Source organism: Pogona vitticeps, chromosome 4, assembly GCF_051106095.1.
Source record: "Pogona vitticeps strain Pit_001003342236 chromosome 4, PviZW2.1, whole genome shotgun sequence".
NCBI lineage: Eukaryota > Metazoa > Chordata > Lepidosauria > Squamata > Agamidae > Pogona > Pogona vitticeps.
Window position 1 is genome coordinate 233717234 of NC_135786.1, and position 27767 is coordinate 233745000.

The 27767-nt window shown below is 41.3% G+C and overlaps 2 protein-coding genes across 2 annotated transcripts; both read left to right on the plus strand.

Annotated features, from left to right (window-relative positions):
- The first annotated feature begins 7776 nt into the window (after positions 1–7776).
- LOC110071013 (proto-oncogene Mas-like) lies at positions 7777–11014 on the plus strand. The gene has a single exon (XM_078391675.1). It carries the CDS (start codon positions 7937–7939, stop codon positions 8765–8767), a length of 831 nt encoding a protein of 276 aa, XP_078247801.1. The 5' UTR covers positions 7777–7936; the 3' UTR covers positions 8768–11014.
- A 3655-nt stretch (positions 11015–14669) lies between these two features.
- Positions 14670–23337, plus strand: LOC110071015 (mas-related G-protein coupled receptor member A1-like). Its single transcript, XM_078393098.1, has 5 exons — positions 14670–14673; positions 15356–15408; positions 19370–19409; positions 19968–20001; positions 22110–23337. Exons 1-5 carry the CDS (start codon positions 14670–14672, stop codon positions 23017–23019), a joined length of 1041 nt encoding a protein of 346 aa, XP_078249224.1. The 3' UTR covers positions 23020–23337.
- Positions 23338–27767: the final 4430 nt, after the last annotated feature.

The following is a 27767-nucleotide window of genomic DNA, read 5'->3' on the forward strand; positions in this document are numbered from 1 at the left end:
GTTCTTTTTATGACCATTGCTCAGAAGTAAGAAATTTTTTTATCCTCTGTATTCATTGTTTCCATTGTATGGCTAGAGGTGACATAAAAAGAAACTATAATTATTGTATAACCGCAACAGAAAAGCATGCGGGAAAGTCCTCAGCATGTGGAAACCCTCTGGACTGATATCAGATGTCTGATATAAGTGTGTAAATCTTTGCCTTTGTTTTTTCTAAGATCAAAATGAAATGAAGCTTTTCTACACACTTGAAGAATTAGAATATTTCATATACAGTACATTTTTCATATCATGGAATTATGAAAAGAATATGGGAAAATGCATTTTGCAGAAAAACTCTTCTCTTGTGTGATGAAGTAACGTCTCCATAGCTAAAAATCCAATGTTTACTGTAAACCCATACATTTTGACACCAAAAAAGCATGCTGTACTTACTTGATTATTTTAAATGATTTGTTATTTTTTTAAAGACATCTTACACTGATCTAATAAGAGGATCTGTCATATCAGAAGTGCTGAGGGAATTATCTTTTACAATAACCAGAATCATATTATTTATATTCACCGGTGTCCAAGAAAACAAAAGAGATTTCAATAAATCTTACCTATCAGTTTATGTTCTTCAACATAAGTAAATTTTTAAAAAGTATTTTGGATGGGATTTGAGGTATTTAAGTGAGCAAATCTCTTTCAAATATTGACAGTGACTGAAACTGGCAGGAGGGAAAGAACCAGAAATGTTCTGAGATTTAAAAGAAGACATTTGAAATCATAGGAAGTCACTAGAGACGTATCAAAGGTTTCCTTATAAGGAACCTTTTTCAACAGTGACACTGGTATCAAGTCGATCAGTGTAATTCAAAGCCATATGCAAAGTCCACAGTTTTTGTGCAAACGTCATAAAATTGCTCTCCAGATTTTGTTTCCCACTGAAATGGAAGCAGCAAAAGACCCTTCGGAATTGCTTTTTGAAAGCCAAAAAAGCCTGAAAATTTATTTTTAAATATATAAGTACTTTTTTGGAGACAACATTTTCTATCTCAGCAGGATGATAAATATGTTACTCTCTGCATTCTAACATGCAGTGTTGATAAAATTGTTCTCTGTGGCCAAAGTGATAATAAGAAATTATCAACACTTAGTGCTAGAGTAGCACAGGAAACCGAAAGAATGGGAACGTTTAATAACAAACCAATTGTTAGACAAGATTAGGAGATCGTGATGTCACTACAGAAAACGAGGAGGAGAAAGTGCCACCATGGTGTAAAATTCATGATTTTTTATGCTGGGACAATGGCATGAGTGAGAGACCCTCATATTGTTTCCATTGATGTATCTCCAAGTAATAACCACTCAAATCTATGAAATATATACTTTACTTTCTAAAATATGGCTGAAGTAACTTTTTCTGACTGTACTTTTTGTGATTTTTATTTTTAAAAGCTTTTCCCTTCTTGGAGTGATAGATTTCTTGTGTATGAAATACAGATTCAGTTGATAGTTTATTGTTACAGTCCATTGACTAATCATACAGGGGCAGAGGGAAAGATTAACTTTTACAAATTTCCAAAATTACAGACACACACTTTATAGAAACATTTAGCACTGAAATGGCAATGGTTGGAGAAGGACTGCAGCACCACAGTTCAAACGCATCAATTCTTCAGCGGTCAGCCTTCTTTATGGTCCAGCTCTCACTTCCATACATCACTACTGGAAAAACCATAGCTTTCACTATGCGGACCTTTGTCGGCAAGGTGATGTCTCCGCTTTTTAAGATGCTGTCTCGGTATATTAACGCTTTCCTCCCAAGGAACAGGCATCTTTTCGTGGCTGCTATCACCATGTGCAGTGATCATGGAGCCCAAGAAAGTAAAATCTGTCACTGCCTCCATATCTTCCCCTTCTATTTGCCAGGAGGTGATGGGACCAGTGGCCATGATCTTAGTTCTTTTTTATGTTGAGCTTCAGACTATTTTTGGTGCTCTCTTCTTTCACCCTCATTAAGAGGATATTTAATTCCTCCTCACTTTCTGCCATCAAAGTAGTGTCATCTGCATATCTGAAGTTGTTGATATTTCTTCCTGCAACCTTAATTTCAGCTTGGGATTCATCCAGTCCTGCATTTCACATGATGCATTCTTCATATAAGTTAAATAAGCAGGGGAACAATATACAGCCTTGTCGTACTCCTTTCCCAATTTTGAACTAATTAGTTGTTCCATATCCAGTTCTAACTGTGGCTTCCTGTCACACATATAGGTTTCTCAGGAGATAGACAAGGTGGTCAGGCACTCCCATTTCTTTAAGAACTTGCCATAGTTTGCTGTGGTCCACACAGTCAAAGGCTTTTGCCTAGTCAATGATGCAGAACTAGATGTTTTTCTCTAACTTTCTGGCATTCTTCATAATCCAGCGCTTGTTTGCAATTTGGTGGCACTGTGGGCTAAACCGCAGAAGCCTGTGCTGCAGGGTCAGAAGACCAAGCAGTTGTAAGATCGAATCCACGCGACGGAGTGAGCGCCTGTCGCTTGTCCCAGCTCCCGCCAACCTAGCGGTTCGAAAGCATGCAAATGCGAGTAGATAAATAGGTACCATCTCGGTGGGAAGGTAAACAGCGTTCCGTGTCTAAATCGCACTGGCCATGTGACCATGGAAAGATTGTCTTCGGACAAAACGCTGGCTCTATGGCTTGAAGAGCGGGATGAGCGCCGCCCCCTAGGGTCGGACACGACTGGACAAAAATTGTCAAGGGGAACCTTTTCCTCTGTCCCTTCGGAATCCAGCTTGTACTTCTGGGAGTTCTTGGCCCACATACTGCTGAAGCCTACCTTGGAGGATTTTGGGCATAACCTTGCTAGTGTGTGAAATGAGTGCAATTGTGCGGTACTTGGAGCATTCTTTGGCACTGCCCTTCTTTGGGATTGGGATGTAGGCTGATCTTTTCTAATCCTCTGGCCACTGCTGAGTTTTCCAGTCTTGCTGGCATACATTAGCTGCCTTATCACCTTCCCCATTTGGAGCTCTGCAGTCACATAAATATGGAACAGAATACTTAAACAGTATTTAACCTGTTGTTGCTACCCTACAGAAGGCAGCAATCTACTTAAACCTGCTATATGAATATTTACTAGGTAACTTAGAATGAGCTGGCTGGATAACTTAGTAAGCAAAGCAAAGCAAAGCAAAGAATGCTGCTTATATACCGCCCCATAGCGCTTCAAGCACTCTCTGGGCGGTTTACAATTTAATTATGCAGGCTACACATTGCCCCCCCCAGCGAGCTGGGTACTCATTTTACCGACCTCAGAAGGATAGAAGGCTGAGTCAACCTTGAGCCAGCTACCTGGGATTTGAACCCCAGGTCGTGAGCAGTTTTAGCTGCAGTACAGCGGTTTAACCACTGCGCCACGAGGCTCTTAACAGTAAGTAAGGTATCTGGCTGGGGACCCAATAGTTGAGTGTTTCCCCATGGTGACTTTTAGGACTAGAGACATCCTGTGTGGCCTTGGATAACTTGCGCATCCCTAAGGGGTCCCCAGAAGAAGGGAATAGTAAACTACTTCTCTACGTAGAAAATCCTGGAAGGAATCACCTTAAGACTGAATTGATTTGATGTCACACTATTATTAGTTTTTATAGTTATTCCAAAAGGACTGGGATCATTCCAGCACTATCAAGTGGCTTCCCAACATGATTCCCCAGATCATATTTATAAATCAACCACCATACACAAATTGATCAACCACAGCTTTGGGCATATTCTCCAGTAGTTCAGAATTTAGTCTGATTTGTCTTGGATCAGGCCGGGGACTGCTCCGTTCCACCTGGCCAGAATCTGATCCTTCATTCAGAAACCTTACCCAAAAAACAAAACAAAACAAAAACAGCATCCTCCTCTCTTTATGAGAGATAAAACAGGAGTGTAGCAAAATCAAAACAGAAGGACAGACAAAAATAGAAAATTTCCCCAGTCAACAAGAGCAACATCTACCAGTCAGGGTGTGGTGGATGGCAATGCACTTGACAATACGCTTGCCAAACTGCCTGTCCAACCTTACTGTCCTAAACTGATGTGTTTTTGTTACTATTTGAATTACAACAGGATCATGACCAGTCAGCAAACCCCCATCTTTTGAAACGGCTGCATTTCAGATCACGTTGTCAAGCAGTTTCCCAAACACAGATATCAGTACTAATTCCTTCCCAAAATGGAAAATTTCATCATTTATGTGGAACTCAGACCTTAAAATACTTTAAAAGTTCAGCTAGGTATCATTGTATGAATGAGCTCGGGATAAGGACTTGTTCATTCAATACCTCTACTTTCAGTTGGGCCATTTTGTTTCATTGCAATGACAAATGAACATGAACCTGTTACATGACTACTGAAGTCAAAGAGAGGCGATGCTTTTAGAAAAGAAACCAGTTTTGAAAGCAGTCACTGAAAGAGAGGGCACGTTTCAAAGCTCCGAAAATATCCTCAATTAACTAGCGAGTACCTTCAGCTTGATCCTACCAAATTAAGACTATGCCCGAGGAGCAAAGACAAGGTTATGATCCTGAAACGCTTTCTTCTTTCACCTTATCAGCCAGTTAAATAACTGTTTCTTTTCCTTAACATTATCTGCCCCAAATCACCATTTTGTGAGAGCAGCAGAAGAGCATTCTGAAACTCCTCCTCCGTCTAAACTGATAGTAATCTTAGCAGCCAGTGGAACATTGTCTGCTTCTTACAGAAAGCCCATGAAGGGAGAACCAAGAACAATGGAACCTTCTATATGTCTTCCAGGGAGTGTGGTGACATGTTGTATTTTTTTGTTGTGCTCTGGGAAACCTACACTGCAGCTGTCTTTCCTGAATAAAACTCATACGGATATGGATATAACCAGAGGTATGTGAAAATTTCAGTATTTCCAGTACTTCTTGTTATTATTGTCTTTCATAGGCTTTCTCTCCACCAAAGATCAACCTCTTTTCCCAAACTCATTATCAGTTATGTCTCAGGTATGGGAAGTGTTAAATGCCTACTAAAATATGTGTCCATCAAAAATGTTCTACTGGTCTTCTCTTCATCTTCCGAGGAAGAGACTATAATGTGAAACTGATCAACCCGAGTGCACTGGAATGCAGGCAATGGAGACCATTATGTCAAGTCGCAACTGGAGAATATGGGTAGCAAGTTGGCTCAGTTACAGTAGACTGCTAATAAGACTCTCTCCTGCTTATCTGCATTATCAGCATTAGAGGCTGAGGCATCACAAGGAATTTCAATGGAAGCAGCCGATAGGGAGGAACCACTGTGGACCGTGAAGGTACCATGGTTGATAGAGCAGGAACCAGAGACAGTAGATTCAGGTGAAGCCCCGGAAAACTTGGAGGTGAGTAGCCAAAAGCACCAGCTATGTGTGGAAGAGTTTAATGGAGTGTCAGAAGGTGGAGTGTTATTACTTCTGATCTTACCTGTCACCTGTCCCACCACATGGCATTTGAACCCTGGAGGGAAGCATATCGCATGCAGCATCTGGCCCCAGAGAGCGACTGCACTGATGTGAAGCACTTCAGCCTTGAATGGCACAACACCCTACGGGTCCAATCTTTTTCAACAGCAGGGAATAAAAATTATAATTCAGATTTTTATAGGTAATTTTTTTTGAACAGGTTCTGAATGGGGGGGGATCACTTCCTTCAGGGTGGAGAGGAAGACATCCAAAGAAGTGAGCATATGGATGTTTTTAGCTTGCTTTTCAGGGAAAATGGAGGATAAGGATGGCTTGGATGATAAAGACAAGGAGAGAATTTAGAGGCGGAGGGTAGAGAAGATGTTGGCAGATGGATCACTTGGTTTTCTCATTTATCTTGGTGTGGATGCAGCCATAACAAGCACTGTCCACGTTCTATTACGTTCATTTGGTTTATAGTGCCGAGGTGGACTTTGCTATCATGTAGCTGTAGTATGATGAAGCATATAGGATGAGGGCAACCATTCATCTGAGAGGACACTGGGATTTGCCAAGCCATGAATTAAGATCATGGTTGTACAAAGAAGGAGGATACCTTATGGGGCCCAAGAGGATAAGTTCTGGTGGTCCTGAACTGTTTTATGGAGTGCATCTGTCTGGCTATTTTCTTAGATGATCAGTAGCAAACTCTGTATGTTATGTTGCCAGAATGATGGGGTAGGAAGCTAAACATGAGCGGACTTCTCCTGTGGTGGGTATTGCTGGAAGGCTAGGTCATAATGGTGGGCTCCAGAGAGTCCTATTTAGTGATAGTGACATATGGGCCCCTCCAATCCTGTGACTAAGGGACATGGGAGACATTCTGAGGGCAATTCAGGTTGTGGCTGCCTTGAAATCTCGTCACTAGAGCTGGAAATGGACCTGTGAAAATTAGGCTGGGTGGAGCAAGAACGGAAGTCCTGGAGGCTCACTGTAGTTGGTCAACAGAGGATCTCTTGCTGCTTGACCTTGGCTATGCACTAGCAGCTATACCCACTGAAGGAGTGAAATCGTTCATAGGTCTGTAGCCTCTTTTCCCTCCCACCTCATATCTCATGTCTCCTATCTTTATTTTCTGTTGGCAATAATCTGTATCTGTCTCTTTGAGAGGCTAGATGAGTTCTCTCCCATCCCGTCTTTCGGGTGTGACCCGCTACTGAACCTCCTTAACGATCTAGCTGCATGCCTATGTGTTTTAGGAACAGAAAAGTTTGTGAACATCCAGATGAAGAATGTGAACCTAAAACTTTATATGTATACCTACTGTACAGGAAAGTTCTTCATTCATTCACTGAAATTTAGCTTAAAGGAATGTCATTGAGAATTGCTTTGATGAGGAGGGTTTATTCAATGCAGTAATGGTTGATTCAGAAGTCCATGAAAACATGAAAAGCTTACACTAAGAAATATTGATTATTGTAGCACACGATCTGCCTCACACTTCCTATTTTGTTTAGATTTTAAAGAAAGGGAAAACAACTTCACAGATACAGAACGATACATATTCACAAACATCTGGTAAGTGTATTGTGTGATTTGAGGAACTGACCTACCTCAGAAAGGCTATTGCGAAAATGATGTAAGGAGGACACAACCCTTGTATAACACCTTAGCAGTCTTATTGAAAGAAAGGTGGGATGGGAGGCAGGTGGGCGGGCAGATAGATAGATAGATAGATAGATAGATAGATAGATAGATAGATAGATAGATAGATAGATAGATAGATAGATAGACAGACAGACAGACAGACAGACAGACAGACAGACAGACAGACAGACAGATAGATAGATAGATAGATAGATAGATAGATAGATAGATAGATAGATAGATAGATAGATAGATAGATAGATAGATAGATAGATAGATAGATAGATAGATAGATAGATAGATAGATAGATAGATATTTGACTTCAAAAATAGAAATTGATTAATTTTGCCCCCATTCTCTGAAACCGTTGTCTGGATTCATCTGGAAGGTATTGTTATGGGGGGGGGGTGTTTGAGCAATGCTATGCAGCTTAAAGTCAGTTGATCCAAAATGTGATATAAATTATTTTTCAAGTTTATTTCAACAGATTTTGGGATTATTGATATTATTTATCAAATGCATATGCTACACCCATCCATTAAGAATTGGCACACAAAAAAACCCATAATACCAAATAATACTTTGATATTTGGGGAATTAATTTCCAATAGCTCCATTATAAACATGGTTTCTCTTTCTTTCCTTTCCTTTGTCAAACAGGAAAAAACTTGCTGACATTATAAAAAATGAACCCCGGATTGTACCTGTTTATATTACTTCTGTAAATTCCAGTAATAGGTCATTGGTTTATCCAAACACAAATGGAAGTATCAGAATTGGGCATCGAGTTAATGCTACAAATGATTTTGACACCTTATCGCAAACTATTATCAACAGCTTCATTTTTATGGTCTGTCTCGGGGGGCTTGTGGGCAACGGGGTGGTCATCTGGATCCTTGGCTTCCACATAAAGAGGAATCCCTTCACCACCTACATCCTCAATCTCTCCATAGCTGACTTTGCTGTTCTCATCTGTCTACTTAGCACGGCTACATTCGCAATTGGAATCGGCCACTACAGGACAATGGATATTTTCTCTCATTTATTTCTAATATGTTTTGAACTGTTTTTCTTCACATATTCTGCCAGCCAGTTCCTGTTGGCAGCCATCAGCATTGACAGATGCGTGGCTGTTCTTTTCCCACTTTGGCATCGGTGCCACCGGCCACCGGCTTTATCTGCCATTGTTTGTGCCCTAATATGGATCCTCTCCTTCCTGCTCTCAGCCGTTCACTTTACTCTCCTCCAGACAGGGAGCCTAGGTGGTTCCTCACTAATCTATCAGCTCATCGTGAACGTTTTTCTTTGCACTCCCCTCATGTTGATCTCCACGCTCACCCTCTGCGGCCGCTTCTGCTGTAGAACAAAACAACGGCAGCAAGGAAAACTCATGACTGCTATTTTGCTTGCGCTCCTCGCCTTCCTTATCTTGAGCTTGCCTCTGAACGTGACATATATCGTTCATTCTTTTAGCACTCCTCAACCCAAATTACTGGTGCTGGGCTTGGCATGTTCCTCTCTGAATAGTAGCGTAAACCCACTGATTTATTTCTTCATTGGTGGGAGACAAAAGAAAAGTCTGCTCAGAGTCTGCCTAAAGGTTGCCTTACAGACAGTTTTTAAGGATGAGGAAGACAGCCTAGAAGAAAAACATACAAAAATGGAAAGCCTTTTGTGAGAGTCCTTTTTTGGCAAACAAGTTAAATAGTTAACATCTGGATTCATAGAAAAAATTATCAATTTTGCTAAGAAAATGACGGCTTAGTCTGTGGTCACATGAGACAAATATTGCCTTACTCTTCTCATTGAGTTTCTATGATAAATTTGTGGTCGCATGATGCACGGCCATTACTGAATCATTTACCCAGCAAGAATACTAACTGTGGATCATTTCTTGCTTAGGCAGAGGCTTCTACTTTTGTTGTTGTTGTTGAACATCTTTTCAAAAAGCATCATACTGCTGTGTGTCTTTGTCTGAACAGTCTTATCACAACGTTTTTGAATTACTGTCACTGTGAAAGTCCTTTTAAACTGCTCTTAATTTTTTTAATTTTTTCATGACATTTGTATCGACGCGTTGGTTAACAACTTAAACTGTGTCAACATGATGGTCTAGCCATTTACTGAATTGGAAAGAAACGACTTAGTACTATAACTCAAAAACACATTAGGATGTACATCCTGGAATATATACCCCATTACCCTAGAGCAGGGGTCTCCAAACTTTTCACATGGAAAGCCACATAATGTATTTGTGATATTTTTAAGGGCTGAAGGAATGCACACGTATGCCTACCCGTCCACCCGCACTCCCACCCGCTCGCTCACATGCATGCACTAACTCACTCCCACCCATCCGCATTCCTGCATTCCTGTGCACATGGATGGGCTGGCTAAAAAGGCCAGGTGGGCTGGATGTGACCTGTGGGTTGTACTTTGGAGACCCCTGCCCTAGAGCATGAGAGGAACGTGATTAAAAGTCACCTAACCATAGGGGGACTTATCATATTTTTCCCCAGCAAAACTGCAGCTTCTCCATATTACGCAGAAGCTGATTCCCATAGAAATCTCAAGCCATGAGAGTGTTTCCATTAAGTCACCTGTATACAGCATAGTCCCTGCTACTGTCTAGTGGCCAGTCCTGATAATGCACCTTGGGAAGATGTATTCCTTCATTTTATTTTGTTTTATTTCTTTTTTTTTCTGGCAGCAGATGAGTGAAACTGTGGGTACTGATTACGTGAATATGGCAGTCCTACTATACTGCAGAGCAGCAGTCAGTGGCCAGTAAATAAAGGGAGCCAAGAGTCTAAAAAGTTTAGAAAACAGATTAAGATTAGATTTAAGATTAGGCATCCTTCAGTCTCGAGAGACTATGGTAACGTGCTCTGAATAGAGGACTTGGAACAGCAAGTAGTGTGAACAACTTCCAATTCTTGTGTGGAGATGGTAATAGAGGGAGGTGAGTCCACGCCCTGGCCCATGACTTGTGTTTTCTTCAGGCTAATTGTTAATCCAAAATCTTGGTAGGGCCTTACTAAAATGATTCATGAGTTGTTGGAGGTCTTCAGCAGAGTGGGCAACAATGGCTGCATCATCAGAGAAGAGGAAGTCCTGCATGCATTTCAGCTGGACTTTGATCTTCACTCTCAATTTAGAGAGATTAAAGAGCTTTCCACCTGATCTAGTTCAGAGATAGACACCTTCTGGTGTAATTCCAAAAGCATGCTTCAGCATGGCAGCAAAAAAAGATCCCAAACAGGGTTGGCACAAGGACACACCCCTGTTTCACTCCACTTCGGATGTCAAAGGGATCTGATGTTGAGCCATCAAAACTACGGTGGCCTTTATTTCATCATGAAAGGACCTGATGATGCTAAGGAGTCAAGGTGGACATCCAATCTTGGGAAGGATTTTAAAAATGCCATCCCCTCTAACCAAATCAAAGGCCTTTGTGAGATCTATGTTCCCTACATTTCTCCTGTAGGAGACACTGTGTTAGCTAATTGGTCAAGGAGAGGTGGCGGTTATCCTAACTACCCAGCATGTTAGTAACCAGGCACTTCCTACCTCTCAGGTGATCATGCACTGATCTGCATGTCGATTTGCTTAACAAACTCCAGTATTAATCAGGAGAGGCCTTTCTCTCAGTCCCACAGGTGGGGGACACAGAAGAGGGCTTCTCTGTTGCTGCTCCCTGTATTTGGAACTCTCTCGCTTCCTCTCTCCCTCCTTTACTACTTTGAATGTGTTTCTGGTGTTGCTTTGTTTATCATATGTTATTATGACATTTGATTCTTTTCAGTATTTCGAAACTGACTGTTTTTATCCTTAAATATTATCTTTTAATGATGTAAGCCCCCTTGGTTCCTTTCAATGGAGAAAGGAGGAGTAAAAATATTTCAAATAAATAAATAATAAAGGACTGAAATGTTTTCATATCTCTTCATTCTTTTGGTTAATCAGGAGGTGTAGGGGGAGAAAGAAGGTACCTACTGTGAAAGGAATGACAATTGACAACAAACATGTGGACACATACTTAAAAAATGACACACAAGCTGAACCCAGATACAGAAATTAATGCTTATATGTATAATAATAATAATAATAATAATAATTTATTGTCATTGAATGTATATACACATACAACGAAATTCACAAAGTATTCACAAAGAAACCAGACCAAAACATACACACCCTCATAACAATCGTAAAACCCAGAACTTCACCTAAGAGCACATAATATACACAGTATATATTAAGCACACAACTTCAAAAGCTGTGGGATATGCTCATTTAAAAAAACAACAACAAGGGGTTTCACCTAGGATGGGTGAGAATGTTGTATGGTTCATTTTTCATAAACTTACTAAACTTTGGAAATTCCTCCAATAGCAGGACAGAAAGAACATGAGATATGTGAGGGGGGGATATAGGGAGAAAAATGGGACTGAGAAGTTCTCTTATCACTCTCACAGCCCTTAGAAACTCAGCTTCCCAGTGGCAGAAGATCTAAGGAATCAGAAGCCATTCCCGGTCTTCATGAGTGGAAGCCTCAATAACAGAACCACACAAACTGTCTATTGAGTGCCTGAAGTCTCATCCTGAGGAAGGGATCTCAGACACCTCTAGAAAGCATATTCTCTCATCCTCCAGGACACTACCACTTACAACCAATCCAGAATGAGAATTTGTTTAGCTTTTTTGCACCCATAGTACTGGTACTGCACACCAGTTTCTGCAATTTGTAGGGCCAAAAGAGTCAAACCAGGAGAACACAACCCCCTTGTTTTCCAGGATTTCTGACAGGGACCAAAACTTGACAACTCTGCAGAAGGCTGCCTGGCACTAATGCGGAAATTAAAACATGTGTGAGAGTGGGGATCATAATCTGAGAGTGGGTATGGAAAAGGCACCCTTTCTCCTCTCTTTCAACCAAATATTTTCCCTTCCCTGGTTAATTAGGTGAAATCCTGTTGCAGAAGGCTAGGACCATTGAATTGGTGGGGATTCAGTGAGTGAAATCCTCTATACATTCCATTGACTGGGCCTACTCTCACTGCAAATTACTACACTAAAGTAGATAACAACAAGAGCAGAACCATATGAATCAAAGGAACTTCTGGAGAATTTGACTCACCTACGTTCCACTGATTCAGTGGACCTACCTTTCTGTGACTCACTACATCAAGCAACAGGATTTTAGACATTAATTCCATCATCTTCATAGAGTACTGTTCTGCCACCGCTACTATGCTGGATGGTCATCAAGACTTTGTCACCAAATAAATAAGAATTAGGTTTAAGGGATGTTGGAGCTCATCCCACCAGATACTTAGTTCTTGTCTGATTCTAGACTTTTGACCACATTGTTTTGCCTCTTAGAGTTTGTGGGAGATGTCGATGGTCTAATCCAAGCAAAATTTAGAGGAAGTCGGGACCGAAATCACATGCCGATCTTTTCTGCACACTGAGAGAATTGTGATACTTTAAAAATATTTTTCACTTTTTTTCTCTCTTGCAAAAAATAGAAGAAAATGTATTTTGCACAAAAACTCTTCCGTTGTACGATGAACTTCTGTTTCCATTGTTGAAAATCCAGTGTTTGCTGAGATCTCTTACATTTTGCAACCAAAGAAGCATACTGTACTTATTTGATTATTTTGAATGAATTATTATAATTTAGAAACATGTCACACTAATCAAATAAGAGGATCTGAAGTTTCAGATGTGCCCAAGGAATTTTCTTCATTACTTTTTACAGTAGCCAGAATCCTATTACTGATACTGTCAGTGCTTAGGCATCCTTCTGTCTTGAGAAACTATGGTAACATGTTCTGTATGGAGGACTTGGAACAGCGTCTAGTGTGGCTGAGAAGGCCAATTCAAGAGTGACCATCTCTTCGACACTGAAGACAAATACAATCTGTCCCCTGTCCAGCTCCCTGATTTTGGTGCTTTCGGGACTGCCTCTTTGCCTCGGCCTGCTGGACAAGGGTCTCTTCAAATTGGGAGAGGTTGTGATGCACCGCCTGCCTCCAGGCTGAACGCTCAGATGTCAAGGTTTCCCACCTGTTATACTATCCAACACCCAAGGGGAAAAATAGATATTTTAATACATTTTACACGTTGGATATTATTCTGTATGATAAAGAAGTAAAAATGGGAAGGGATTGAATTGGTTTTGCAGTTTTTAAGTGAGCCCATTGTCAGAGGCTGAAACTGGTGGGAGGGAAATTGAAAGTGTTGTGGTTTTTTAAAGAACAGGAAGACATTTTGAGTCACAGGAAGATACTAGAGAAGTAGCAAACGTTTCCTTATAAGGCAACCTATTTTAACCATGACACTGATACCATCAATGTCATTCCAAGTCATGTGCAAAGTCTAGAGATCTTGGGGTGTAAAAATCATAACATTGGTTTCTATGACTCCACTTCCAGATTGAATTCTATGGTTTGTTTCCCAATGGAAATGCAAGAAGAGAAAAACTCTTCAGAATGACTTTTTGAAAGGCAGAAGAGCCTCGAAGCTTTCCTTTTTACAACTACAAGCAAGACATCATTTTTTGTGTAGACCACTTAAGACCATGTCTGTCTGTCTATCTATCTATCTATCTATCTATCTATCTATCTATCTATCTATCTATCTATCTATCTATCTATCTATCTATCTATCTATCTATCTATCTATCTATCTATCTATCTATCTATCTATCTATCTATCTATCTATCTATCTATCTATCTATCTATCTATCTATCTATCTATCTACCATTTCAACTGCAATTAGATCATGAGCGGTCGGCAAGCCCATCTCTTTTGAAGCTGTTGGATTTTAAATGAACTCGTCAAGCTGTTTCCTTACACATTGGTATCAGTACAAATTCCATTCCAAAAGGGAAACGTTTCTTGTTTACATGGAACTCAGAGAGACCTTAAAGCACTTTTACGACATCATACTTAACCTGGGCAGCCTTGTATGAACGAGACCAGGGACACAACCTATAAAAATGATGACTCCAGTTGGACCAGGTTTAACTGAAAATGACAAATCAGCATGGACCTGTTACATGACTACTGAAGTCAGAGTGAGACAAAGCTTTTTGAATACATCAGTTCTGAAAGCAGCCACCGAAAGAGGGGCCACATTTCATAATTACACAAATATTCACATACTAGTGAATCCTTTCAACTTGGTCCTACCAAATTAACGCCCTACACAAGGAGCAGAGCCAGGTTTACGATGTCGAAATACCTTCCTTTTTCACCTAATCAGATCGTGAATCACGCATTTCTTTTCCTTTCCATTATCAGAACCAAATCTGCATTCCCTGATAACAGTATGACAGTATTTAAGTCTTCTCCTCCTAAACCAGAGTCTAAACTGGTAATCTTCATAACAGCCAGTGGAACATTGTCTTCCTGTTACACAAAGCCAGTGAAGGGAAGCTAAAGAGCAATGGAATCTCCTGTACGTCTTCCAGGAAGCTTGGTGATATGCTGTATTTTTCTTCTGTGTTCTGGAAAATCTTCACTGCAGCTGCCTTTCCTGAAGGAAACCAATACAGAGATGGGTATAACCATGGGTACGTAGATATTTCAGTGCTTCCAGTATTTCTTGATATTCTCTTTTTCACAGGCAGAGATCAGCTTCCTTTCCCAAACCCACCTTCAATGATGTCTGAGCTCAGCTCTTTTATCCTACACCTTTATCCTCCTGGAACATCTCAGACATTGCGCCTCAGTTCTCACTAGTATTAAACAACTCATTCTCTTCCTGTTTAAGAAAGAGAAAGGTGTCCATGACTTTCCATCGTGTCTTTTGTTCATCTGAGGATAAACCTGAAAGAGGAACGCCACAGAAATGATGTCAGAATGAAATGTAACTGGGGAAAACGCAAAGTCTTACACCGAGGGAAAAAAAAGCCAAATGCTCAGTTACGAGAGGGGGCTGCTTGGATCAGTAAATATCCTTATGTGTGTGGCTGACTTCTTTAACTTCTCTCTCTAAGACTATTTACTATCTTAATTACTTGTGATCACATAGCCTATCAGCGTTCTCATATCGTGACCGCAACAATGGGTGTTATGGGATTTTCAGGCTCTATGGCCGTGTTCTGAAGGTTGTTCCTCCTAACATTTCACCAGTCTCTGTGGCCGGCATCTTCAGAGGACAGGAGTCTGAACTCTGTGCGTACTCTGACCAACCAACAGCCAAATTACAGCAGACTGCTAATGAGACTCTCTCCTGCTAATTTGTATTATCAGGATTACTGAAATGGCCAGAAATGGAATACGAGGATTTGGTAGTGGAACAAGAGGTGAGTACTGAAAAGCACCAGCCATGTGCACAAGAGGCTAGTGGGGTGCCAGCACTTCCCACCTCACCAGGATCCTAGAGGGAAGTGCATCACATGTAGCATTGGGCCCAGAGAGGGTGGGACATCTTTTTGGGGCAATCCAACTTTGCTTAGCACCAGGCACTGCTGGTCCATCAGGTTTCCCAATAGCAGGTGTGGCGGAATGCCCATGTCACTCCTGTCCAACATATGGAGCTCAAGTGCAGGAGCCTATGATAGGACAGGAGGGGTGGCGTTAAGTGACAGACAGTTAGAAAGGGAGAGAGATAGAGAATGGAAGTGAGAGAGTTAGGACATTGAATTGAAAGAGTTAAGACAGAGATTGGAAAGTTGGAGTGTTACAGAGAAAAGGAAAGAGATAAAAGGAATAGAGAATAGATAGAGGGTCAAAGAATATTTTTAAAGTGGTCATGGTGAATAAAAGCATATAGAAGCAAACGTGTAATCAAATCCAGTTTAATGAATGAGCCTCAAGAACTGTGATTTACATCTGTGATTTACATACCAACTAAAAGATCAATAAACCTGTCGTATTGGCAGCACATGTCTGAGATACATATATTTGATATAGTGTGGACTAGATCCACTGGTGGCAGCGTAAAGAGAGGAAATGCATCCAGAAAGTGGATCTGTGTTTAGGGGGAACAAACAAGGGACACTGGGGGGACATGACAGTGGGGAATAAAAATTATAACTCAGTCATTTCAGCTTCATTGTTTTGTGAACAGGAACAGATTCCCAATGACCCGGATGCAGACATCCAAAATCGTGAGTACATGGATATGTTTAGCTTGCTTTTCATGGAGACTGAAGGAGAGGATCAAGATGGCTTGGATGATGAAGAGAAGGAAAGGCTGCAGAAGTGGAGGGATTGTTGGAGCAGAAACTGGATTGTTGTATACTGGATTGTTGGAGCAGAAACAGCCCTGACAGGCACTGTCCATCTTCCATTCCAGCCTGGGATTCATCCAGTCCTGCCTTTCACATGATGTACAGTATTCTGCATATAAGTTAAATAAGCAGGGAGACAATATACAGCCTTGTCGTACTCCCTTCCCAATTTCGAACCAATCAGTTGTTCCATATGCAGTTCTAACTGTTGCTTCCTGTCCCACATATAGGTTTCTCAGGAGACAGATAAGGTGGTCAGGCACTCCCATTTCTTTTAGGACTTGCCATAGTTTGTTGTGGTCCACACAGTCAAAGGCTTTTGCATAGTCAATGAAGCAGAAGTAGATGTTTTTCTGGAACTCTCTGGCTTTCTCCATAATTCAGTGCATGTTAGCAATTTGGTCTCGAGTTCCTCTGCCTCTTCGGAATCCAGCTTGTACTTCTGGGGGTTCTCGGTCCACAAACTGCTGAAGCCTACCTTGTAGGATTTTGAGCATAACCTTGCTAGTGTGTGAAATGAGTGCAATTGTACAGTAGTTGGAGCATTCTTTGGCACTGCCTTTCTTTGGGATTGGGATGTAGACTGATCTTTCCCAATCCTCTGGACTCTGCTGAGTTTTCCAGACTTGCTGGCATATCAAGTGTAGCACCTTAACAGTGTAATGTTTTAAGATTTTAAATAGTTCCACTGGAAAGCCATCACCTCCACTGGCCTTGTTGTTAGCCATTCTTTTTAAGGCCCATTTGACTTCACCCTCCAAGATGTCTGGCTCAGGGTCAGCAACCACACTATCTGGGTTGTCCGGGACATCCAGATATTTATGGTATAATTCCTATGTGTATTTCTGCTATCTCTTCTTGATGTCTTCTGCTACTGTCAGGTCCCTACCATTTCTGTCCATTATCATGTTGATCTTTGCACAAAAGGTTCCTTTAATATCTCCAATTTTCTTAGACAGATATCTGGTTGTCCCCTTTCTATTATTTTCCTCTATTTCTTTGCATTGTTCATTTAAGAAGGCCCTCTTGTCTCTCCTTGCTATTCTTTGGAAGTCTGCATTCAATTTTCTGTAACTTTCCCTATCTCCCTTGCATTTCCTTTCCCTTCTCTTCTCTGCTATTTGTAAGGCCTCACTGGACAGCCACTTTGCTTTCTTGAATTTCCTTTTCTTTGGGACGGTTTTTGTTGCTGCCTCCTGTACAATGTTATGAGCCTCCATCCATAGTTGTTCTCTGTCAGGGTATAGAATTTTATAGGCCTGAACCCATATATGTTTCATTAACGAGCTGCCATTATGTGCAGATGAGAGAAAAGCTGAATCATCCTAAGCTGATGCAATGAGGTGAAACCAGAAAGAGCCCAGGTGCAGAGATGAGATCACCTGGAACCCGACTGGACTGGACAGAGACAAGATTATGTATAAATATGGACTGTGTCTGTAGAATGTTCTGTTCTTCTGATGTGATTTTCTGCCACGCATGCTGTCGGACTGTGTGAAGACTTCTAGATGTGCTGTAGAGACCTGCCTGTATATAAGTGTACATATATGTAAATATAACCGTCAAAGAAGAACTGGTAAAGTGTCTTCATTTACTCTGCGCCAGAAGCGTAACATTCTCTGTCCACCAAATTGAGTTCCTTAAATCTGTTTTTCACTTCCACTGTGTATTCATAAGGGATTTGGTTTAGATTATACCTGACTAGCCCAGTGGTTTTTCCTACTTTCTTCAGTTTAAGCTTGAGTTGTGCTCTAAGAAGCTGATGATCAGAGCCACAATCAGCTCCAGGTCTTGTTTTTGCTGCCTATATAGATCATCTCTATCTTTTCATGTTGCACAATTATAACCAAAGACCAGGAGGGTTCTGGCCAATGTCGGCATCTTTCTCCACACACTCACCTGTCATCTACTCTCAGCTGAACATTCAGTTTCTGACTGTTCATAAGGCAGTCTCCTCAGAATTGTCTTCTATTGATGAGACAGGAACGTAAATGTCCATACAATTAATAATATTGCTGGAAAAGCATTGATTGAACAGCCATCATTACTTTGGTCTGCAGACAATATGGTGAGATATCAAGTTTGGAGTTCAACAGCTGTAGAAATCTATAATTTGGGCTGTTGTTTGGGGTGTGGGTGGTTGCTATTTTGAACTCCCACCGTGATGTGTGACAAGCACCACCCAACATTGCCAGTTTAGGATGCATCAGAATTTTGATCAACATTAAATCAATTATAATTTTAGATTTCAGGACAGATGTTCAACATGAAAATTAAACAGTTATTTGGGGGGGCAGGGGTGAATTCTGGTGGAGGGCAAGACTACTGGCACCAGGGCAAGGGTCCACAGAGGACATCCTGTGTAGGGTTGATCAAAGAGGAGGACCTGTCCTACAATGTTTCTCATTTGCTAGGTGTGCAGGAGTCGGGGGTATGGCAGAGGCTCCCCCAAGAGATTGTGAACAATAGGGCTGTATCCATGGGTCCAGAAACAGACATAGGAAAAGAGAAGAGTAAGATGTGTGCGAAAAGGTGTGCCCATCAAAATTTCCCACCAGCCCTCCTTTCATCTTCCAAACCACAGACCATAATGTGGTATCAACTGGTTTGAGGGCATTGGAAACCCGCTAGCAGACACCAGGATGGCATGTCACAAAAGGAAACTAAGAGTGCCAAGATGACTAACTTACAGCAGACTGATAATGAGACTCTCTCCTGCTATTTTGTATTATCAGGATTCCCGAAGTTGCCAGAATTGGAATACATGGATTGGTTTGGGGGAAAGGGGGTGAGTACTGAGAACCACCAGCCATGTGCACAAGAGGCTAGTGGGGTGCCAGCACTTCCCACCTCACCAGGATCCTAGAGGGGAGAGTATCATATGCAGCATTGGGCCCAGAGAGGGTGGGGCATCTTTTTCCCGGCAACCCAACCTTGCTTAGCACCAGGTACTACTGGTCCAGCAGGTTTCCCAATAGTGGGGAATAAAAATTATAACTCAGCCATTTGAGCTTCATTGTTTTGTGAACAGGTACAGATTCCCTTTGACCCGGATGCAGACATCCAAAATCGTGAGTACGTGTATATGATTAGCTTGCTTTTCAGGGAGACTGAGAAGAGTCAGATGTGTGCCAAAAGGCATGCCCATCAAAATTCCGCACCAGTCCTCATTTCATCTTCCAAAGCATGGACCATAACATGGTACCAACTGGTTTCAGGGCAAAGGAAAGCCACTAACAGACACCAGGATGGCATGTCACAAAGAGTATCAAGTTGGCTAACTTACAGCATACTGCTAATGAGACTCTCTCCTGCTAATTTGCATTATCAGGATTCCCAACCTGGCCAGAAATAGAAGAAGAGGGTTTTGTACAGCAACAACAGGAGGTGAGTAATGAAAAGCACCAGCCATGTGCACAAGAGGCTAGTGGGGTGCCAGCACTTCCCACCTCACCAGGATCCTAGAGGGAAGTGTATCACATGGAGCATTGGGCCCAGAGAGGGTGGGGCATCTTTTTTGGGCAATCCAGCCTTTCTTAGCACCAGGTACTACTGGTCCAGCAGGTTTCCCAACAGCAAGGAATAAAAATTATAACTCAATCATTTGAGCTCCATTGTTTTCTGAACAGGTACAGATTCTCCTGGACGCAGTCATCCCAAATCGTGAGTACATGCATATCTTCAGCTTGCTTTTCAGGGGGACTGAAGGAGAGGATCAAGATGGCTTGGATGATGAAGAGAAGGAAAGGCTGCAGAAGTGGAGGGTAGAGAGCATGAGGGCAGCCTGATCACTGGGTTCCCTTATTTATACTGGATTGTTGGAGCAGAATCGGCCCTGACAGACACTGTCCATCTTCCGTTACATTCATTCGATTGACAGGCCTGGGATGGACTTTTCTGTTCTGTAGCTGCAATATGATGAAGCATTTAGGAGGAAGGTGAGACCTGAGATGACACTGGCATTTGCACAGCCAGGCATTAAGAGCAGGATTGTACAAAGGAGGAGGATCCTACATGAGGGCCCAAAAGGATCATCTCTGGTTGTCCTGAACTGTTCCATAGAGTGCATTTGGCAGACCGGAGACAGCTATTTTATCAAAGGGCCAATAGCAAAGTGTGTGTTGTGTTCCCCAGAATGGTGGGGTAGGAACGAAGTGGGAGCAAACCCTTGCTGTGGTGGATACTGCTGAAAGGCTAGGTACTGTAGGTGAGGCAGGTGAGTGCCATTTAGTGACTGCGATATTGGATCCCTCCAATCATGTCATCAAGGGACATAAATGTGGGAAAACATCTGTGAACAACTCAGGCTACAGCTGGCTTTATGTCTTGTGACTTGATTTAGAACTACTGTTTTCTGTTTTGTTTTTTGTTTATCGCAATGTAGTGTTTTTATTACTTAGAATTGTCTATTTCTACTTTTATTGTATCATTGTATGATTGTTAGCCGCCTAGAGTGGTCCTCACCCGACCAGATAGGCGGGATATAAAATAAATAAATAAATAAATAAATAAATAAATAAATAAATAAGCTAGGCCAATGAACATTAGGCTTGGAGAGATTAAGCTGGGTGGAGCAAGACTGGAAGTATTGGGTCTTGCCTTGGTTGGTCATCAGAGAAGGTCAGGATGGACCTCTTCCTGCTTGACCTCAGTTATGGAGCAGCTGAAGTTAAAAGGGGTTAAATCATTAACAAAATTGTGGGCCTTTCCCTCCCATCTCATCTCTCAGGTCTCATACCTTAATTTCCTGGTGGGGGAAATATGTATGTGCATCTGTGAGAGAGCTAGGCAAATGCACAGTCTTCACCCTACTGTTAAATTTTCTTAGTGTTCTTGCTACATGTTAAGGTACTTCAAGAACACAAACGTTTGAGAACATCCAAATGAAGTATGTAGAACGATGGCTCACTATATATGCATACCAGTAATACAAGAAGTTTTTCATTCATTCACTGAATTATAATTTAAGGAATGTCATTGCACATAACTTTGATGATGAGGGATTACTAAATGCACCATGTTCAGTAACTGTTGATTCAGAAGTTCATAAAAATGTGGAAAAAATATTGCACTTTGATGGCTAAGTAATATTGATTTGCCTCACAATTCTTATTTTGTTTATTTATTTTGCAGTAGAAACTTCCACTTATAATGAGAAAACAAGTACAGTATTGGGTAAGTGTATTTTGCTTTTTGAGGAACTGACCTACCTCAGAAGGATGTTGTGAAAATATAGTGAGCTATAGATAGATAGATAGATAGATAGATAGATAGATAGATAGATAGATAGATAGATAGATAGATAGATAGATAGATAGATAGATAGATAGATAGATAGATAGATAGATAGATAGATAGATAGATAGATAGATAGATAGATAGATAATTACAAACAAATTTATTTTATCTTACAAAACTGTCTTCTGGAATTATCTGGAAGGTATTGTTATCTCTGAGTGTTTGAGCAATGCTGTCTAAATTAATGTCACTTGATCCAAAATATGATATAAATTGATTTTAATTTCATCAGCATTTGGGAGTATTGATATTGCTTATTAAATGCATATATCACAGTCATCCGCTAAGAACTGGCCCCAAAAAAATAGATCAATACTTTGATATGTGGAGAATAAATAGTATAGACAACTTTCAATGCTTGCAATATAAACATGGATTCTCTTTTTTCTGCTTTTAAACAGAGCCATACCTACTAATATTATAGAAGATAAAACCCTGATTCCATATGGTGGTATTATTTCCGGAAATTCCAGTAATAGGTCATCTGTAAATGAAAGTATTGAGCTTGGACATCGAGTTAATGCTACAGATTATTTTGGTACCTTATCACAAACTATTACCAACAGCTTCATTTTCATCATCTGTCTCGGGGGGCTTGTGGGAAACGGAATGGTCATCTGGCTTCTTGGCTTCCACATAACAAGTACCGGTAATTCCTTCACCACCTACATCCTCAACCTCTGCATAGCTGATTTTGAAGTCCTCATCTGTCTACTTGGTACGGCTATCTTTGGATTTGGAATCAGTCTCTATGGTCCAATCGATTTTCTCTGTCTGTTCTCCACACTATTTATTTTCACATATTATGCTAGACAATTCTTATTGGCAGCCATCAGCCTTGAGTCATGTACAGCTGTCCTTTTCCCCCTTTGGCATCGATGCCACCAGCCACCATATCTACCCGCCCTTGTTTGTCCTCTGATATGGGTCCTCTCCTTCCTGCTCTCGGCCATTCACTTCTCTCTCCTCCAGACAATGAGCTTTAGACATTCTCCACTACCCTATCAGTCTATTCTGAATGTTCTGTTTTACACTGCAGTCATGGTGATTTCCACCCTAACGCTCTTCATCCACTTCTGCTGTAAAACAAATCAGTGCCAGCGAGGAAAGCTCATCACATCTATTTTGCTTGTACTCCTCGTCTCCTTTATCTTGAGCTTACCTCTTAACGTAATAGGCATAATTTATTTCTGTGTTCATCCACCTCGGAAGCTAATGCTGGTTGGTTTTGCGTGTTCCTCGCTGAACAGTAGCTTGAACCCATTGATCTATTTCTTAATTGGTGGGAAACAAAAGAATGGTCAGTACAAGGTCACCATGAAGAACGGCTTACAGATGGTGTTTAAGGAAGAGGGAGACAATTTTGGGAGGAGAACAACCTAAAACGTGAAATTTTTATAAGACTTTCTTTTGGGGGATTCCCTTCTTTGCTGAGCTAAAGAAGGAATAATGACACCACACTTCACACTGCCCTGTTTTCCAAATCCTAGTCCAGTGATTTGCACATGACACAAATGAAGCACTTGGATTCTTACATGGTTTTTCACAACGGATGCAGTGTGGTCTGAGAGACACAGTGTGATGTAATGATGAGGAAGAAACAGGAAAACCTCAACATATAATTTTATATAAGCAACCCCTTCAATAGGCCTTTTATTGTTCTAATACATCCCCAAACTCTATATTATACAAAACTTAAAATTCCCTCTTTTCCTAGAAATTTAAAAATGTTACTTACTATTGCTGACATTCTATCACTAATGGGTGATGTATAAGGATCTCTTGATTTCTTCTTACAGTTTGTTGACATTATTCTAAGTATAAGGTTTTTGGTTTCAGTAGCAAACCTACTCCTGAAATGTTTTAAATGAGTTATATAAAATGTTTTTAAAATATAGCTTTTAACATATGTAATAGAGTGTGGGACTATCAAATATACAGAAAAATGCAGAATATGGGAGGATGACAAAGCTAAAATTTGACTTGCAGAAAAATATAGCTTATTACATTTAGTGGTATTGTTTCTGTATGAACACCATTTTCATTATGTATATGTATATGTACATGTATATGTATATAAGGATGCGATGGCACTGTGGGTTAAACCGCAGAAGCCTCTGTGCTGCAAGGTCAGAAGACCAGCCATCGTAAGATCGAATCCACATGACGGAGGGAGTCCCCGTCGGTTGTCCCAGCTCCTGCCAACCTAGCCGTTCGAAAGCATGTAAAATGCGAGTAGATAAAAAGGTATCACCTCGATGGGAAGGTAATGGCATTCCATGTCTAGTCATGCTAGCCATGTGACCACAGAAACTGTCTTTGGACAAGCGTTGGCTCTACAGCTTGGAAACAGGGATGAGCACCACACCCTAGAGTCGGACACTCTATATGTATATGTATATACTTTTCTTTGGTAGGCTCTTAATACAAATGTCTTGCTGTTCCTGAAAGATATAATCAACAATGATATGAGATGGTTAATCAGTCTTTCAAAAGAGTGAAAGATAAAAATATAAGGTTTACTGATTAAGTATTTTCTTTGATGTTTTAAGAACAATTTCTGTTTTCAGATATAGTCTTTTTTTTTACAGTTTTACAGTTTCTTGAAACTGATTCAACATGACATTAACTTCCATGGGTCCTTCCTTACACATGTCTATTCTTGTTAATAAAGTATCATTTCTTTGATTTGTGATGCGATGCTGATTTCATGGTGAATAGAAATGGCGGTTTATAATAGAGCTCAACAGGTGAAGAAACCTCTCTTGCTCTCTTGCTCTCTCTTCCTTCTTTGTGGTGGCAATAAAGAAATTCCATGTGTAGAAGGATGCAACTTCAGATTATCTTTCTCCTGATAGAAACAGAAAGCGTGACAAGGAGGAGATGCACCAGAATTTTTTCCCTGTCCATCTGTTCAAATGAACGATGAAACCTAAATAGGACTTGTGTATTATAGAATTTGGGATGGAGACACCTTCAACCAATGCAACTATAAGGGGTTTTCTTTTCCTTGTACAGTGTCACCTTCTTGTGTCTGAGGTAAACAGATGAAGTAACAAGATGCCCTGATGGCAAAGATAACACACGACTAGTGATTGAAACCTAGGCTTTGAATGAATGAAATGTTTCCATATGTCTTCATTATTTGGGTTAACCAGGGGGCAAAACCAAGAAAAAGATGGTACCTACTATTAAAATAGTGACATTTGGCCATGTACACGTCTAAACGGGGTGGAGGGGGAGAGACAAACCACATTCAAATGGAGAGGGGAATGTTTTCTCCATAGTTTAAGATCAATGCTAAGTTTGCAACTTCAAAATCTGTGGGAAATATTCACTAAAATATCAAGGTGATTAACCTAAGGCGGGCTGAGAATGTTAGTGGCCTTGACCAAGGAAGCAAAACTGTAATGGTGCACAATTTCCTGTCTGTCTTGAGATTCCGTGTAGATCCATCCAAACTATTTATTTATTTTTTATTTTTTTATTTCATTTATACCCCACCTATCTAGACCAAAGTCTACTCTGGGCGGCTAACAACACATTGTAAAAACAATAAGAGTATAAAATGAAATATATATTTTTATTAAAAATGGTCTTCCTTTAAAAAAAGACCCAGGGCACCTTGCATCATTCAAAGCCAACATTCAAAGCTAAAACAGTAAGTATACAAAGTACTAGAAAAAGATCAAACAAATACTGCACTAAAAGACAGTAAACGAAAGCAACACTAAAAACACATTCAAAGAAGTAAGGCACAACATTCTATTTAAAAACCCGCTCGAGCATCTAATCTCTGAGGGAAAGCTTGCTTGAAGAAAGCCAGCGAAAATGGGGCCAGCCTGACTTCCTGTGGGAGGGGGTTCCAAATTCTGGGAGAAGCCACAGAGAAGGCCCCCTCCTGTGTCCCCACCAAATGTACCTGTGAAGGGGGTGGGACGGAGAGAAAGGCCTCTCCTCGTGATCTTAACACTCAAGGTGGCTCATAAAGGGAGACACGGTCCTTGAGATGGCTGTTTTAGGGCTTTATAGGTTGGAACTAGTGCCCTTGAATTGTGCCCGGAAATGGACCAGCAGCCAGTGGAGTTGCTGTAACAGAGGGGCTATGTCATCCTGGTGACCAGCCACCGTGAGCAATCTGGATGCCATGTTTTGGACTTGATGATGTTTCTGGACACTTTCCAAAGGTAGCCCCAGGTAGAGTGCATTACAGTAGTCCAACTGAAATGTTTCACCATGGCCCAATCAGACCTCTCCACACTAGTTTTAATTGTGCACATGAACTTCTGGCCACTGCCAAAACTTGGGCATCCAGCCTCGGAGACTGATTCGGGTGCACCCCCAAGTTGCACACCTGTGTTTTTTTCTTATGCAACATCCTTGGTAACTTTTTGAAAATAATAATAATAATAATAATAATAATAATAATAATAATAATAATAATAATAATAATAATAATAATAATAATAATAATAATAATAATAATAATAATAATAATAATAATAATAATAATAATAATAATAATAATAATAATAATAATAATGAAGTTATATTTGGCACAAAAAACTCTGACTGTGTGGTGAAGTTGTGCTTCCATTGCTGAGGATCTAGGGTTTATTGCCAATTAATAATCCAAGACTGGCAACATATCTGGAGACTCCTGGTCACACTAAGACGTTTTGGCAAAATGAGTGTTGTAAAATGAAAACACACGAATGAGCTCATCTTCAGATATGGCAGCTTCTTTTTCAAAGCTCATTTCACATGGCTGCCTCTAGTCTGATACAAATCTCAGAAACTGGGCTGAACAGTTGATCTTCTGCAGAGAAAAGCAGACACTTGAGGGGGATCTTAACAGTACTTATGACTATCATGTCTACCAGCTGACTTAATTCTGTAGATCCAGATCTATGGTTTAGAAACTATCCTGCCAATGACCAAGTAGTGCATTCGCACAAACAAGATTGCAACCCCAATTTCCACTATTTAAGTAAGTTTGGGAGAGGTGGGATCTATCAGAATTGAAAGCACCAAGGCTGAGGATAGGATATTAAGCCTTTCCTTTTTCCCTTAGTCCAAATGAAAATTCCCCAAATTATTACTAGATTTGGGAGTGAAGCTTCCATTCATCTCATAAATGTGAGGATGTTAATGTGTGATTTATAGGATGACATAATTAGCTTCTACCATGCACACAGTGTTTGAAGCCCAGCTTGGAAAAATTACTTTTTTGACCTACAAGTCTCAGGATTTGCCAGCCAGTATGCCCATGGGCCATCTGGGGACCCAGTTTGGGGACTACTGGTTTAAAAGTAAGAATGTTGTTTGGTGAAACACAGCTGTGTTTACTTTGGCAACCCTACATAAACCATGTGCCACAGCCCTGATGAACAGTATAGAGCAGGGATCATCAACCCCCAGTCCACGGCCGGTCAGTGGGTTAGCTGGAACTGGGCTGCAGACACAGATCTGCCCCCCCCGCGGAGGGGGCGTGTCGCGCTTGCTGGTGGGCATGGGCCTTCATGCTAATCATTTCCCCAGTGCTCCTTGCAGGAGAGCAGCACCCCTTCCCTGCAGGGAAGCGCCCCGATGAAGGGCTTTGCTTCTTTGCTCACTCGCTCCCCACCCTCCCTCTCCAGCAGCCACTCTCCCTCCCCCTGCCTGCCTGTGTCCTCCTTCATCTGGAAGAAGCCAGATATGGAGCTACTTTGCAACTCTTGCCTCCCGGAGGCAGCACTTCCTCCATGCGCCCAGCCGGCCTGTCTGCAAAGTTGCAAAGTTGCTCCATCTCTCTCTCTCCCCCACTTCTGGGTTCGGCTATTGCCATCTCCCCCGCTGCCCCCCCCCCGCAAGTTGCTCCACATACTGGCTCCTTGCAGATGAAGGAGGACACAGGCAGGCAAGGGAGGGGGGGAGAGCAGCTGCTTGTTAGCCGGCTGCTCCCTGTGGAGGGAGGGTGGGGAGCGAGCGAGCAAGCAAAGAAGCAAAGCCATGCATTGGGGTGCTTCCCAGGCTGGCTGCCCCACGGCGGCTTCCCTGCAGGGAAGGGGCGCTGCTCTCCTGCAGGGGGCACTGGGGGAAGGGTTAGCATGAAGGCCACACACCCATCTGCATGTGTGACATGCCCACCA

What these genes read in the sequence shown, in the direction of transcription:
- LOC110071015 (XM_078393098.1), top strand. An exon ending in ATTTGGTAGTGGAACAAGAG is followed by an intron (nt 15,409 to 19,369) that starts GTGAGTACTGAA and finishes TTTTGTGAACAG; the next exon opens with GTACAGATTCCCTTTGACCC. An exon ending in GGACGCAGTCATCCCAAATC is followed by an intron (nt 20,002 to 22,109) that starts GTGAGTACATGC and finishes CGGAAATTCCAG; the next exon opens with TAATAGGTCATCTGTAAATG.
- LOC110071013 (XM_078391675.1), top strand. Translation starts at nt 7,937, where the DNA reads ATGGTCTGTCTCGGGGGGCTTGTGGGCAACGGGGTGGTCATCTGGATC.